Raw genomic sequence first — 17,003 nt, forward strand, 5'->3', positions numbered from 1 at the left:
TATATATAAAACACACTTGTGCTATTCAGTAAAGGACATGGACATTCAAGGTCTATAGAATAGATCGTTCTTGCCACAGAGCATAATGGTTCCAATTGGTAGTTACAAGAAGAAACTGGTTAATAAAACTCAAGGCTGCCCACAATAGTTGCTTTGATTGTAAGCAGCTGAAATGTGTAATGGTAGTAACAACAGCCTCTCTGAAAAATACACAGATTGTATATTAATATTATAATACAAGCTCTTTAGGAACAGTTCCCTTTGCATTCATTTAGGTCACTTTATTATGTGGACCATTACTTAAAAATGTTTATTATTGCAAATAAACATCGACAGATGCTACAATGGAAAGGTATTGGATGTATTTTGGCATTGCAATGCAAACAATTGCAACTGTAAAACTGATGTCAGCTTACTTCCACCTGTAATGTTTATACCAATAAGCCACATGACTGTTTTATATTTAAAATATTATTTGCCTGCCGCTACATATTCATGAGTATTCATAAACCTGTTCACCTCCCCTCTGAACTTGTACCGGAGTGAGCAGGTAGGACAGACGAACCAATCAAAATGCTGAACTTTGGGTGAGGAGTCGGGAACCAATGAAATATTTCTGATTGAACAGAATGCATTGAAGCCACCGATGTTGTGAATCCAAAAGACATTTCGACAGGAAGACCTGCTGCATAACCAATATGAAAAGAAAAGAACTGGTCAAAACTGGTTTATAACCAGGGATATGTTAACCCAAACATCAAATCAATCGCGATTATGCTGAAAAAGATATTACAAGAATATGTACATCAAAGCTCTGTTGTACACAGCCCACTGAGTTCAGCACAACTATTCACAGAGATCAGTTGTCAATAAAATAAGTTGTGCATTTAAAAGAAATAGCATCTCATAAATAATTTTCTACAATTTGCATTGCTGTAATTTAAAGCATATCCCATTCTTGGTAACAAATACAATAATAGTTACCTTCTTAAAATTCAGGTTCAAATGGTCAATTTCATCATTGCATATAGAATATACTGCTGCTCACAGACCGTGAAATATCCAATTATCTGGTCATTTGTCTTATTTAAATGGTTGTTATGCTGCCAGAGACAGATATAAATATTTATCTGATGTTCTAGTATAAATATCTGATGATGGCTGTGGCTGTGTGTGTGTGGCAGACTGTGCACTTTATTTGCCTTTTGTTATTTCTGTGTATGATAACTAATTATTTATTTCAAAACGAAGACCACCAAATGCTTGAACCACAAAGATACAATTGTCTGCTTTTCCTTTCTTATATTCCCTAGGGAATCATACAGAGCTCCATGCAATTGATCCTTCTGAGCCCTCCCCTCTCAGATACTGTAACACATAATTTATCAAAATGTTAGCTTTCTGACAAGTCTATTTTTGCATGCAAACTCGCAAGTCAGGTTGGTTAATGTGTTTTTGAAGGATTGCAGTTCTCCACTGTACCCATCTGTGACAGGGTGCCCCGCAATTTATATCTGCTATTAGCTGCTGCTATTTCATGTATTATGCACTTTCCACTGTATTTAATATACTATTTCATGTATTATGTATTTTCAACTGTATTTAATGTATTATGCATTGTTTTGTTTTTACTGTATATTAAGTATCATTCATTTTTCTATATCTGAAGTATAATGGATTTTCTTGTTTTTACTGCATCTTGTAAAGCGCTTTGTGAAGGTGGTCCACTATGAAAGGCACGATATAATATAAAGATTGATTGATTGATTGATGATGTGCGTTATACTGTTTGTATTATTACTGTTTTCATTATAATTGGCCATTGTGCCCTTTTATTTTGTGTTTTGAACACTCTTTATTTTGTTGTTTAATAAAACACTGCAGTTTTTGCGCCGCATCCTGCTGTTTGTGTACTGCTTCCCTGGAACCTGATGTCACACACATCACCCATCCTGCCACACCATTTCATGCCATGCTTTTCTAAATCACCAAACTAATGACTCCCTCTGGCTCTGTGTGATCTCTTCTAGTAACCCACCCATGCACCAAGCAGTGATCATAGTTTTCTATTAACAGATGTCAAGAAACATGTCTATTTTTTACTGTTACTCACATGCCTGGTCAGTCTTTATTCCACCCATCACAAGCAAAACTATTTTAGGCATAGACAAGGCTAAAGTTCAATACTAAAAGGATTAAAACCTTTTTTCTTCAGTCACCATTTATTTTACATCCAACTTTCTTCCCAATTTAGAAAGTCCAATAGCTTTTTTTTTCCCCGCACCGCAGGAATCAGCTCAGAAGAACTGAAGCCAGTTTCCTCTTTTACACCCAGAAACTCTAAAGTGGCTGTCGGCGAGCTACCGGCTTCTGGAGGGCAAAGGCCAGCCCTTCAGGTGTCCGGCTGAACTCACTAGGCTGGCCGGTTGGGTCCACTGTTGCACGATGAGTAGAAACTGTCCCTGACGTTTTGAAACACTACCTAACCTGCAATAGCGCCAGAGCCAATGTGATGCTCCCTCTGGAGTCCCCAGCAAAGACCTGCAACTTTGCACAGCCAGGATGCGAACTTGTGCTCCCCTGACTGTATGACTCACCCTGCACATCAAGCAGCAGTGCTTTTACCAGGTGAGCCACCCAATTAAAACCTTTTCAAGTAAATCATTTAGAATCAAGGTGTTGCACTTTACCCATTTCAAGGGGCACTTACCATCTCTTAAAGAACAGCAACAGAGATGACAAAAAAACATAAAGTGTTGAAGTGTAAACTGCCATTTTTTTTTTTCTGAACTGCTCTGACAGATGGCCAGTACAGAAGAAAATGTTCAAGCAGACAGACGTATCAAAATGGTTTACCTTTTGATTGACTTGCCAGGAACAGCACGAGGCCTGAGATAAATGGAAAACCAGCCAGGAAAGACCAGTGAAACACCATTCACGCTACAAATAACAGAACTCGTTCTCATTTATTTTTCAAAACAAGTTCCTGAAATATTCAGTCCTTTATTTTTCTCTTTGAAATATAACAGATGATGAGCTTTTTCCTTATGCGATATGGACTCTAAATACACATTCATGATTAACACAGACAAAGCTGACAACATGGATTAAACTGTTATCATGGAAAATAAACCCCTCAAAAACACATTGTGTAAATACATACATTTACAAATGACATACTCCAATAAGAATAAAGATGAGACCATAGATTTAAATTGGCTCCACATCACACATACTTATACAAGGATAACATCTGAATAGGAATCTAAATGGCACTTTCTTTTTAGTTCTATAAAGTGTTTTCTTTAAAAATAAAAAGGTTAAACTACAGACTGTCAACCGTTTATAATATTAGCTTTTTATTCATAATCAGAGAAGATTTTTTGTATTCATATACAATACAAAAAAAGAGGTATCTTTTTAAAAAAAGTTGGATAAAGGATTACAATTTATCCATTTTAAGGCAAGAGTATCTTGTTACTTCTATTATCGTTGACCATTTGAAAATAATGGGAATATTATAGCATGAAAGGATTTTGATTCAACTTGACAAAAAATGACTTAGGTTTTGATATAACTGTTCTTCCAATGCAATCATCTATAAGACCATCAATGAAAATATTAGGCAGATTAGTCACACCGACAAACAAGAAACATTTATATTAAAACAATAGTTAAAAATGAGGAAAAACAAAACAATAAAAATGTGTATGTATTATCAAGCTTTCACTGTGCTGAATTGACTTCGCCTCACATGCCTAACAAAGTCATATGTCATTTGACCGATACAGTAAGAACAAATATTTGACTAGTATTACAGTGCGGCTTGTGAAATCCTGGTCTGGTTGGTGAAAATATTACAGTACCTTCGGGAAGGAAGTGGTGGTTTAGCTGCTGGGAATTCCTTTAATGTTTGCCCTTTTGGTAAAAACAAAACAAAATGAAGGATGCATTAAGCATTAAATGAGCACACTTCTTCTATTAAGAAATATTTGTAGACAAAAAAACAGGGAAGGGATTATATGATTAGAACTATGATGCTAGTGGGAATTTCCATTTGAGGTACAGAAGCTATCACAGGCAAAGTTCTTCTGCACAGCTACTTCCTGGTAAGACTGGCCACTGCCTTCTGTGCAGCATCGTCTAGGTCACTAGCAGCAGTGATCGGCAGTCCACTCTCATTCAAAATGCGCTTGGCTTCCTGGACGTTCGTTCCTAGAGAGAAAAAAATAATAATACTGATACTCTAACAAAGGAAATATTAACAATGAACGGAACACAAATCTCAAGATTTATCTTTTTACTCCAGTTTGGCAAAACATAAATGACTCTAAGGCGATGTACTGTGCATGATATACTATAGCTGTATGTATGTATTCCCTTATGTGGGTTTGAAGCTGAAATTGTTTGTATTTCTGTCTCACAACAATGACCTGTTTAGCATAACATGTTCTATTTAGCAGCAGGCTTCCTAAATTTGGTCAAAAAGGACTTTGTGAATCAGAAGGATGACTCTAAATCATAAGAGACATGGTAAGGAGTAAAGAGTTTCACACCATCACACTGGTGAGTGGTTCTCATAAAGGAGAAACACACAATAAAATGAGGATAGATTAATTGAAAGAGACGGCCAATTGTCAATCACATTCCCAGCCTGTCAGTCTGATAGCACTGTAATGAGACAGGTTCACCAAAATGTAATTTTATATTTGTAACCTATAACATATAACATACAAAGTTAACATGGAACTACAGAAGAATATATAGGTATATAAATAGCGTTTTAATTCCTGTTTCAGGTTTGACCCAACCCTTCAACAAAACATCTAAATTATTAATGCCAGTATATATATATATATATATATATATATATATATATATATATATATATATATATATATATATATATATATATATATAAAATTAAATGGTTTTCTTTCTATTAAAATCAGACAGTTTAGACAGATTAAACCCTAAAGGTACACAAGGAATTAACAGGTTGCTCAAATGGTTTCTTATTAAAATCCATTTGAGAGTGACTCAGGTTGCTCAAATGGTTTCTTATTAAAATCCATTTGAGAGTGACTAGAACATTAAGAGGAAAAACAAGAAAGTCAGCGTCCTTTTTATTTGTTGGACAAAAATGACCTTCTACTTACCTTAAAGAGGCCAGTCGCAGCACAAACATACTATTTTATTTAATTATTTTCTGAACACAGTCATACATTTTCTTATATACCACTCATTACTGCCAACAAGAGCGTTCAGCAAATAAAACCACATATGTGTTTTTCGACTGTACATGAAACAAGAGTTTTCTTTATTATTATTACATACAATTATAATCATTAATGAAGGTTAATGCTGCAACAACAATGCATTCATTCTTCTACTGTAATCTTTAACTGATACATTGTTGTACATAGTTGCAAACACTGCATAATCTACTGGGTTTTAAATGATTAATCTCTCTACTGATGAAACAATGAATAACCACCAGGGTTTTTATTTCATTATCTATGCACACGAACAATTCTGGAATTATTACTATTATTTTTTTTTCTCTTTTCTTTACTGCCGGCTCATGAGACTGAATATTCTCAAGACAGGTGAAAGCTCTCATCTTTTTGCTATATTTCTGTCCAGCTGCCATCAGAGTGTAATTAACCATGTGTATAATATTTAAACTCTCAAGATCCCTGGTTCGTTAATCAATAACAGTATTAAATGGCATCAGATTAATGCCAGCACTGAAGGACTGCTAATATGTCATATTTTGTTATGCAAGTGGAAACTAAGAGGGCATTTTAAAACACAATTCTGACACATAACAGAAACAATTGCCAGTACTTCTTTTTACCACCTACCATGACCATTTATAGATACTCACCTGAGATCTCAAAATAAAAAAAAAATAAAAAAAACTTTTCTGCCATGATTCATCACTTCAAGATGTTAATTACGTGGCTGGTTCGCCAGTTGTCAGGTTTGTAAGTTGCCCACTGTGTACAGTGTTAGTAATGGTACTGCAACTTATTGTTTTTGCAAATTGGGGGGTGTCCACACTTGAATGACACAAGTTAAAATGCTAAATGCATGATGTATTCCTCCAAAGAAGACAACTTTTTTATTTTACATAAATCAAAACTGTGCTGCCATTCTTTGTTAACAAGCAATATATCTGCAACTGGCACGTTCTGTAAGCAAAGGCTTTGAATTAATATCATTTGGCACACACTAAATGATTGAAATTAAACCTTTGTGCTATATATACAGTAAAAGAAAGAAAAAAAGATTGACATTCGCCACAAATGTCATTTTACACAATTTTAATAAGCAAAGCCTTCCACAAAATGACAACATTAAAAAGCAGATTTTTGAAGCAGGCTGAATTTTCAGGACAAAGATCGCAATTTACATGTTAAATGCAGCCTCGGCATAGCAATTTTGCACATTTGAAACAACAAGGCTTAAGGTAATATATTAGAATTTATTTCAAGCACTGGAGTTCTTTTTCCAAGAGAACATGCAAAGTCTGCAGCAATAGACCATTAACTCCTACCACTGGGTGGTGGCAAATACCTACAGAATATACGGAATACTGTTCTTAAGGATTAGGGTCGGGATTCAGAGACGCCTACCTTATATACAAGCTGCGTATTTGCCTTCTTTATAAACAGATAGTTTAGCTTTAATGTTACTTAAAAAAAGACCAAAATATTACAAATTAACAAATGTTTATGAAGCCTTTAAATAGGTTTTGACCAACATTTTGTTAATTGCCAAAACTTAAATTGAATAACCAGTAGCCAAACAGGCCTAGGCAATGCCTCCATCCATTATCAACAACCGCTTTATCCTTTTACAGGGTCGTGGTGAGCTGGAGCCTAACTTGGCAGACACAGGGCGCAAGGCGGGACCACACCCTGGACGGGATGCCTTTTAAACAATATTACATGTTATATACATGTTACATCATTTCCAACACACACACACACACACACACACATATATAAAATAATAGTAAATAGAAGTAAAAAAAAAACTCAGTATGAAAAACCTTCCATTTCAACATATTCCTTTTTATTCAAACTATGTAAATACTGTATAAGCAATATGTGTATCTCTGGAGCACTTTATCAATAACTGGTCAGAATTTAAGTGAACTTGTGCTATCACTTACTTGTTTTTGTCTTTACAAATCAAAACCAGAATTCTATAGTGGAATACGATTTTAGATTCATCTTTTGGATAAACAGGACTTTTTTTTCATAAAAACTGAAATGTATCTCTGACAAAGGGAATCTCCCTACCTGCAAAAGTTTTTCAACTTTCAGCAGTTCGAAGGCCATCACCTTCCCTTTTCCTTGATGCAGCCCTTGCAGTTTTAGCCTGAATGAACACCCTATGTGCTCTTGCCCACAGATAACTCAACTACACCGTACAGTCATCATGGATTGACCTCAAGAGCGACATTAAAAAATATTGATATCTGGAGAATTTCTCTAAAGACAAATCACAGAAACTTAAGACAGCACTCCAGCACATGAGTTAATAATTACAAACCAGATGGAAAGCTCATCCTTTAAAATAAAACAAAGTCACATTTCCATACCCAATCACTCATCCCTCTTGACACAGCACACATCATTTGCAACATCTTAAAAGCACGCTTCTTATACAATTAGACGTATACATTGACTTGCGTAGTGCATTATTTGAACTGCTGGATCAGTCTTTTTCATAAAGATGAGGTATCCCACAATCTTACTCATTTTTATAGTAAAATATGGTTACTTGGCATCTGATGACATGTCTCCACACTCATTGGTTGACCATCTCTTTTGCCAACATTCATGAAAAGTAACTTCAGCTGCAGGGACACAAGTTTGCTCTGCCACCCCCCTCCCCAAACTTTTTCCATGACAGTACAGTTGTGAATACAACCATCACACACATTTTACACTTCATCTGTTTTTTGGTACAGTCAATAACTACAGTACCAAACCGTGTAAATTGCCTACTGATATTTTTTCAATTATTAAGAAATGGAATAAAGTTAAAAGTTTCAGTACTGTATCATTGCTGATACCGCATTTGATAAAGTAAAACATACAAACATGTACTAGACACAGTACTTCTGCTATCTTAAGTGTATTTGTTCTTCATATTGTAAGTGTAATATAATATATATTACAATAGGTTTTAGTGTTGCAAACTAGGTTGGCTGTTTTTCACTGCTTGCAATGCCATCAAAATACAACACAATACAGAACTGGCGTTTTCCAGTACTGTCATTCAGTATGTCATTCTGTTAGCAAAAAACCCTTCCAGGTCAATACAGTCCCACTAGCAGATTTTTTATGTTCTGCTAGAACCTAACAGACAAAATTCTCAAGCTATTTACTGAACTTGTTGCTTGCACAATTGTTTTCAGACTTTTCATTTAGTAGCTTGATTGTAGTGTTACAATTAGTTTTTATTTCACTGATATGCCTCAAAAGTATATTGTAATTATTCTTAAAATCGTAAGGGGGCACCTTATCTTTAGGGCACAAATATGCCCAGTATAACTGCTTTTGTTACTAAGAGTTTTAACTCAGGAGTTTAGGATTGGGTGTTAATGCTTTGGATGCTCGGAAAAAGGGCTGCTCCAAATTAGTTTGTATGAAATTACCATATAACACGAGTTGACTGACATGCTGTAAGGCTAAAATGATTCAAAGCACTCCAAAATAATTTTGCCACAGTAATCTGATTATTACTAGTGAGTACAAATGAACCAAGTGACTGTTTGCAATTAATAACAGACAATTTTCACACAGCAGGGTAATCCCTGCTTTATCCTCTTGCAGAACAGCTTGTAATTACTACCTCAACTAAACACAGAGACTTGTCTGGAAATCCTTCTTAGGGCCAGGCAGATCTGATTGATTCAGAGTGATTTCTGATTCACAAACAGCTCACACAATGACTGGGACAAGACCTGTTCTAAATGCTGCAGCTGAGGACTGATGAAGTTTGTAACAGACTGAACTCTTCTCATTTGCTGCAATCCCATAAGGCATTGATTGCACTTGTGAAACCTGAGAAGTATTTACAGCATCAGTAACCTCTGATTTTGGCATTACATTTCAGGTTTTATTCACTGTACAGGATGTGTATGGCTATCCTGCCAGTAAAGCCTTCCACCTTGATAAAATCCTCAGCACTTACGAGCTGCCATTTTGCAGACAGGTTCATGTACCAATCAATATGTAGTAAAGACATTAAACACTTCCAGATGAATAACCTGATAGCCAATATTGCTGTTGTGATTCAGTTGCAAGTGAGGAAAGAAAATATTTTATTGATTAGCCTCACATCTTAACCTTTAAATGTAATACTTTAAGATTGGTAACGGCTTGCACTCTGCAAATGCTGTGTTTTGTTTTTTCTTATTCTTTTGGAAAACAAGCCTGTCTTAACAACTACTTGAAAACCACACAACCTATTTAAAACAAAGACATTTATCAACATCCACTTCCTTCTTCAGATTCCTCCCACCTTTGGACTTCCTGATAGACAGAACAGGATTGTCATTTTAAATTGTTAGTAATCTGGCTCCAGTATACAAGTCTAGTATCTCAGTACCCTCATTTGTAGAGTATACACAGGGCACTTATCTTGGGAATCAAAAGTTTGCTAAAAAAAAATAAATAAAAAAAAACCTATACAAAAACATCTGACTGTTTTAAAAAATAGAAAGTAGTCTGTGCCAATTGCTGAGAAATAATGTGTCCAGAAATTAAACGGGCATTTACAATGCCAGGTCTTCGAAAGTAATTAGTTTTTTACTATCAAGGAAACATTGTTCATCCGGAAGAGAGATTCTCTGGTGATTAATACAGTACTGGAAGGAGCAATTGTTCCTGACAGTAGGAAACAGAAGCACAGTAGTACTGAGAATGTGTCTGTACTCCTCTATATCTCTGCCAAGCTTTGGTTTTTAAAAGATCTGACTCATGGCCGAGACCCATTTGCAGGCAATTTATTTCTGTATGCCCTCTCATTTGAAATGATATAGGGTTCTATGCTTTAGCAATCATGAAGGTATGCAGAACCCTGTTCAGACAGCACTGATACATATGTAACACCTATGATAACTGGACTGCATCTCTAGATCCGGACTGCAATTTGTGCAACAAATTCAATTATATAGGTAAACAAATATAAATATTTTAAGCACTGCATAACTAATAGAAAACTAGGGTAGATGTTTTCAGCAGTTTCCACATGATACAGTCTCATCCAAATCCTACAAATAATTCAGCATAATCTACAGGGCCAGTAGCCAGAAATCACATTTCATCAAATGCTGGTGAGTGAAAGAGCAGATTCTTGTACTTACCTTCAAGTCTGACCACTAATGGCACCTTCAGCCCAAGTTCCCTGCATGCCTTGGTGATACCATTTGCAATGATCGCACAGTTTACTATTCCTCCGAAAATGTTCACAAGGATTGCCTCAACCTAAGAAAAGACAAAGCCGGGTGATTAATTCCACAAGATACGCCAACAGAATAGCCTTGAAATAAAGTCATCGTGATGAATTAAATATTAGTAAAATAGATTCTGCTTTGGTTTTCCAGATTTATGTGATCAGTGCTTCTGTGTCATTTTCCCAGAGCATTTAGGGTTATTACTTTTAACAGTTCCTGCAGGGTCAGACACAGATATTACTGTATGCCATATTTCTTGATTTAGAAAAACTCTGCAGTTCCATTTTCAAAATGTTTCTAATAGGAAAGTATACATTTTTTAGATAAGCTTTATTACATAAAGCACCTGTACAGCTTTAGCTATGCAAGAAGTCCAAGGGAATGAATGCTTGGGAAAGTTCAATGAATTTAGACACATTAATAACACCTGAGATTTTTGGGCAAACTGGTATCAGGATCATACTGCTAATGTAACACACAGTGTGACCATCCACTTCATATTTAGTTTTAGAGGTTTTAATGTTCTCTCTCCTGCAGGTGTCAAGAGAGGCATTCTGCACCAATAACACTGCAATGTGCAATCAGATTTTTATATTCTTAGTTCTTCGAAACTTCGTAAGTATGTCAGCGGATGAAGACAGGAAACTTTGCCCACTGTCCTTGATAGAATGAGAGCAGAACTTTTGGCAGCATATGAAAAGCAGACCCATGTAGGGTAAGCATTCAGCACACATGCAGATTTTGTATCAGGGGAGTGTTGAAGAGAGGTACAAATAAAGTCAAAATCCTCCATGAAGACTAGATAAACTGAAAACTTGTACTCTGCTCATATAATCGTTCCCTAACCCATATAAAACCGTGACGGCAACACATGCCCGGAGGAACCTTGCACCATTAAATGGTAAAACCAAACAAAAGTTATAAAATGAAAACTTACCTTTCCAAATGCAGCTAATTGTTTTATCAAAGACTTTAAGTACAATAATACAAAGACTGTATATTGTACAATTACTCGGTTTATTAATTTGCATGTGGAAAAACAAAAAAATAAATAAAAAAAAGATGATTCCTTAGAGCAATCCAAATATACTGATGACTGCAGCTGTACTCTCCTCAGATGATGTCTTCACTCTTGCATGTAACATTGAACAGATGGATAATTGAGTACCGTCAGACTAATTATTGGAAGTGTTAGAACTGAGGCTTATCTGTGGTTAAGCACCTTTTAACTTCTATAACTGTCTACTCCCTATACCTTCATAATATCCCCTGCATTAGGAATCGGCTGTTTCTATAATGCACCGTGGTCTCTTCAAAACCACAATAATAAATGCATGCCACCATTCATCTGTATATAATGTAGTGTGTTCAATTTCAGGAGGCTGTGGGGTCATCAACACATGATGGGGGGTTCTGGGTCCTATCAACAGGGGTTAATATGTATTGCACATTCTATGGGTCAAAGCTAGCAGGCATCCTTTTGAGGGGTGTGAGGTGTTCTGGTAGAAGTGGCCAGCTGTCAGGGTTCGGGTGGGGTAAATAGGTATAGTAGGTATGCAGGTTAAGGATTGAAAAACTTCTGTTATCTTTACAGTCATGCCCACATTGAAAGTTGAAACACAGCAGTGACAAACTTTGTCTCATTCTTGTCTTATATGAATTCTGACCATACCGAAGTGTAGCAGGCTGCCGTTTCTATCACCTACTAACTTAGCATTTGGCATACAAGTGAAGAGCTTGAAAACTGACAGGGAGAAGAGGATTCTGGACTCCAGGCAAAAAGAAAAGAAAAACTCATCTGTAGTCATGACATGGCACAAGCTATGCTGCAATACATATATCAAAAGCAATTGGACCATCTACTGTACAAAAACACTATTCTGTTAAGGGTTTAAAACCTAAATATTTTCGTAATATTGGTGCATTCCCTTACATCCATTCACTCAGTATTATCAGAATGCAACAGGGAATGGAGATGCGTATCCCAATTTTCCTGGCGTTTGGAAGGGATTTTAAGTAAAACGTATGAATGCATACCATTTCAAATAATGCTCATGTATTGGCATTACAGCTACATCTCACAAGGTATGGCTGGGTTACAAATCCAATCAAGTTAATGGCTGGGTTACAAAATCCTGACATGCTACTATACCTCTGCTGGCTATTTAAAATACACAGTATGTTGGCAGTGTCTATAGTTTTGATCCCTGCGTTACATTCCCATGCAAGTACAGTATACTTAATTTAGTATTATCAATTTGATATGAAGATATAAAAATAGCTGAGCCACCACGTCCTTTGGCATTTTTTGGACACAGATTATTCTTGGTTGCTGTTCACATCACAGGTCTGTCCGTCACATACTGTAACTATTGAGTGCAGTTGTCTACAGAGCAAAGATTAATTAACTATGTTTTTATAATCTCTGCTAATCTGGCAGACATACTACACAAGGCATATACCAAACATTTACAAGTAATTATGTTTACATTCTTAAGGATAAGAGTGTGGCTTTTAAGACAAGCATACAGACATCTTAATTTAGTCTACATCCATGTCTATGAAATAGACCATTTCTGTTTATCTTTTCAAAGCTACCGTATGCTGTAATATTGAATCAAATCTATTCTTGACTGCTAGGTGGAAAAAAAGTATTTAAGGTTAAATGCAGCCAAGTCACTTGAGTGTGTAATCTTTAAACTGTAAAGTTCTGTGTGTGACAGAATGGGCTTATTAAAAATGAGGACTGCTTCGCTTCACCGCACTACAGTGGCCCCTACTGGCCAGGCACCTGGTGAACTTGAGGGGACACCTACAGGGCTGGTCTTTTTCTCACAGGGGCTGGTAGCTCGCCAACATCTGCTGTTGCCCTCCCAGGTGTAAAATGCCGAATGACTTGGAGCTGGAATTGGAGGACACCCAGTGACCTTCAATTCTCCTGAGCTGATGTGTGGTGTTGCTGCGGTGTGGGAACATACGCACCTGAGTTTAAATACTTGAACAATCTAAAAATCCAAAAGAGACAAAAACTGCTTGGGGACAATACCTTGCATCGTATTACAACGTAGATATTGATCTCGATATAATTTACTGTCCCATCATTGCTCTTATGCTGTATCCAATGAAGTTTCACAGGGCTCACTATCCATTTATAAAATCTATAAACCGGACGTCAAGCTGTCTACAATCCATATAGAGTGAACTATTGAGCTCTCCTGGGGTGGAAAATAAAGAAAAAATGCTACTACTTTGAGAAAGGACTACAAAACTTTGATCTGTCTGCACAAGAATCATTGAATTTATCATATATATTACACTGTCCACTTACTACCATACACAAGATTTAGTCAACAAAAATGTATGCTCCCACATAAATACACAATAGGGTCTCTCAATGCTACTTTTAAATGGCTGAACAATCCTTTATCAATACCGTGATTCGAGAGAATATTAAAGGGTACATTTTATTGTGCTACATGTTCCCACGTGTTTACATTATATCACATTATGTAACTGAGATGGATTTACCAGCAAGCAGGAGGATGATGGGAAATGTTGTTCTGAGAGGTCCATATGGGTACATGGGAAGCCATCTTGAGGCAAGGAATGCAAGTTAAACATTTAGAAAAGTGGTCAAAATGTAAAAAATAAATAAAACATTACACACACCTTACGTGAACAGTTGTAGCAATACCTGAGAATATGTAACACAATAAAATAAAAAGGTCCTTATGTACCCTTTAACGTAACCTGTAAAAGCAAAAAACTAAAAAAAAACAAAAAAACACATTGTGTTGCTACAGTATTCTGGATGCATTTTGACATTGTCTGCCCTTTGTACAGGATTGGTGCTCAAGAACAGAGTTTGTAGGTTACTTTTTAACAGTCATGTAATAATCCATTTCACCTGTCAGAACTCAAGACAAATGACAAAGGTTTAAAGAAAGAATCTTCATCATTGTGATGAATGATATCAGCTGCTTTACCTCAGTGACATGTTAACAAGTTAGTTTTATACAATTAAACTACACTTGCATGCCGTTGTTCATCTTGACCTTTCAGAATATTAATATATACTTTTTAGTTCATCTGTATTTATCAAACTCTTCTCTTGTTCTTTAGACCCAAGTGTTGATTGTCTTTCTGTTGATTCCTTTCTGAAAAAGGTACAGTAATAGAATTCAACAAGGTTCAAAGTCGTTGTACCTGCTGGCTTCTGTCAACTGTTCTATTCCTTCTGTTGTCATTGATTGAGATTAGCACAAGCTTTGATAGATCCTCGTTTATGATAGTAAAGATTACTTCAGATCTTTATAAAGACACCATCGCAATAAGGTTTCTTGGTCCACTACGTTTTATCAATCTTAATGCAAAAATGTGCAGACAAAGCAAACAATGCTGTAAAACTGTATTGAATACATATTGATGTTTTTGACTAAAATGAAAAATCTCTAACTTTTCAGAACTAACGAGGCAATGTCACAGTAAACCCTTCACGTATCAGTGACTTCACTTTCCTTTTACTGTATTATTTTAACTACTTGCATAAGCATTTGAGCTAGTGAGTGGTTTCATATTTCAGTGACATCAGTACATATTCCACTAAAGACTAAAAACCATGAAATATACACTGTTACACATTACAACCAATTTTATATATCAGTACATAATGAATTCAATTCCATGCATGAAAGGCTTAAAACTGCAAACGTATTTTCAGCTCAAAGCATATGCTTCAGCATATGACAGACAGTAAAAGAATCACTTGTTTTAAGAGTCTGACAATCAAAGCTTTCACTAACCCGACTAACTAAAAACTTCAAAGCTAGCCCAAATTAACATTACCTAATCTCACGACCAATGGAGAAAGCTATCTGAGGGATTCACTTTCAGGCTGCAATCAGAGTCCCGCAATGGACCATGTTCTTACAATCACTGATATCAGTGGCTGACCCTGATGTAATTCACTGCTCCGAGGCCTGATCCGTTTATTTCCCAGAAACGAGCTACTCAGCAAATGTGCCTAAACCCTGTCTGCAGCGAATTAAAAAGCAACATCGGAAAATAACTCTTCCCAGGCTTACAGTGATTAAGATCCGACAAAACTCTTAACACAAAGTACCAGAGTAGATTGCTTGACCTCCTTCTTATAGGAAAGGAAATCTACTGATGCCATTTCAATCATGTCCAAATTAAAGTATTGTGCTTTGTTGAGTAATTTCAGCAGTCAAATTAGGAGTTGCAGTATTTCATTACCACTAAAGTACGAAGATAAGAAAAGGCGACTGTTCTTGTATAAAGTAGAAGGTGCAGATTTTTTGATAATTCTGTGCAGGTTTAACCTTGGTCAACAATATTTATTGATATCCTCATAACAAGACAAATAAAACACGGGTTTGCTTTTTCTTACACATGTAAACATTATACTTAGGTTGTAAGTCTTATACTAATGGTAACCAAATCAAAACAGGCATATTTCACTCCAAAGGAAAAAAAAAAAGGATTATCAGATATTTGCCCTTAGAAACAAATAATTTTATTGTGTAATTGTTTTGAAAAAGCAGCTTTTTTCATGCCTGCTGTAGTTTTTATTTAGTTCCCATACATGTCCACTAGAGGGCAGAACACAGCAATATGCTGTAGCAGTGACCAAAGATCCAAATTTAAGGGATACTGTCAATCCTAAATGTCTACTTCTTCAATCACAAATTTTATTAATTTCTATTTTCAGATTTTACTGTTTTCTGTTTCACATACCATGATTACCACCAATCTTGGACAAACTTATCTAAGGTAAAACTAGTTTGAGATTAATGCTAACCGTGGTCTGTGGAACTAGCTGCAAATATAAGTAATTATAGTTCATTTAAATTGCGATGGTGTTTTGAGCAAATATTTGTTGTTTTCAGTTTTACATTCATAAAACTAGAGGGTAGGGAATACAAAGGCCATCTATGACAATGGTTTTAAACATCTTTAAATACCCAGTAACATTACAAGCGATTTATATTCCTGAATACAAAATGTTAGGGAAAACACATTGATAGCCAACATTTCAATTAACTTAACAGAAACTCCAATTGGAATTACAAAGATACAGAGTTATGCACAAAATGAATGGGATTGATTTGAAGGAAAAGAATACTGAAATGCCATAAAGTAAACATTAACAACACTCCGTATAAACTATAACGAAGCAAGATCAATGGTAATTACAGAAAACACTGCATGGAGAAATCATTTGTACTTTACCATACACTTCAGAATAACATATACCTTGTAAGTATATCACCCTATGTATAAACAGCAAGACCTCTTGACAGAGTGGCCTAAAGTAAAATACTAAAAGTGTATAAGTTACACATATACAAAATATAGTACAGAATAATTGTTTTGTATCTAGAATGTGTAATTTCATTGGTACATTTACTGTAAAAACAAATGACAAAAAAAGTTTCAATAACTGAAAGCCAACTACATCATGTGCAAAGCATGTCCCTGCAGATAACAGTGATTTACCATC

At 35.8% G+C, this 17,003-nt stretch overlaps 1 protein-coding gene across 1 annotated transcript in view; it reads right to left on the bottom strand.

The window, feature by feature from the left end:
- Positions 1-2,856: 2,856 nt before the first annotated feature.
- LOC121298436 (succinate--CoA ligase [GDP-forming] subunit beta, mitochondrial-like) overlaps positions 2,857-17,003 on the bottom strand; it is a 76,957-nt gene continuing 62,810 nt past the window's right edge. The window contains exons 10-11 of the mRNA XM_041225560.1: positions 10,391-10,511; positions 2,857-4,215 (exon numbers count right to left, since the gene is read on the bottom strand). Coding sequence (XP_041081494.1) covers positions 4,100-4,215; positions 10,391-10,511 — 237 coding nt within the window. The 3' untranslated portion in view covers positions 2,857-4,099. The remainder of the gene's footprint in view (positions 4,216-10,390; positions 10,512-17,003) is intronic.

Source organism: Polyodon spathula, chromosome 23, assembly GCF_017654505.1.
Source record: "Polyodon spathula isolate WHYD16114869_AA chromosome 23, ASM1765450v1, whole genome shotgun sequence".
Lineage (NCBI taxonomy): Eukaryota > Metazoa > Chordata > Actinopteri > Acipenseriformes > Polyodontidae > Polyodon > Polyodon spathula.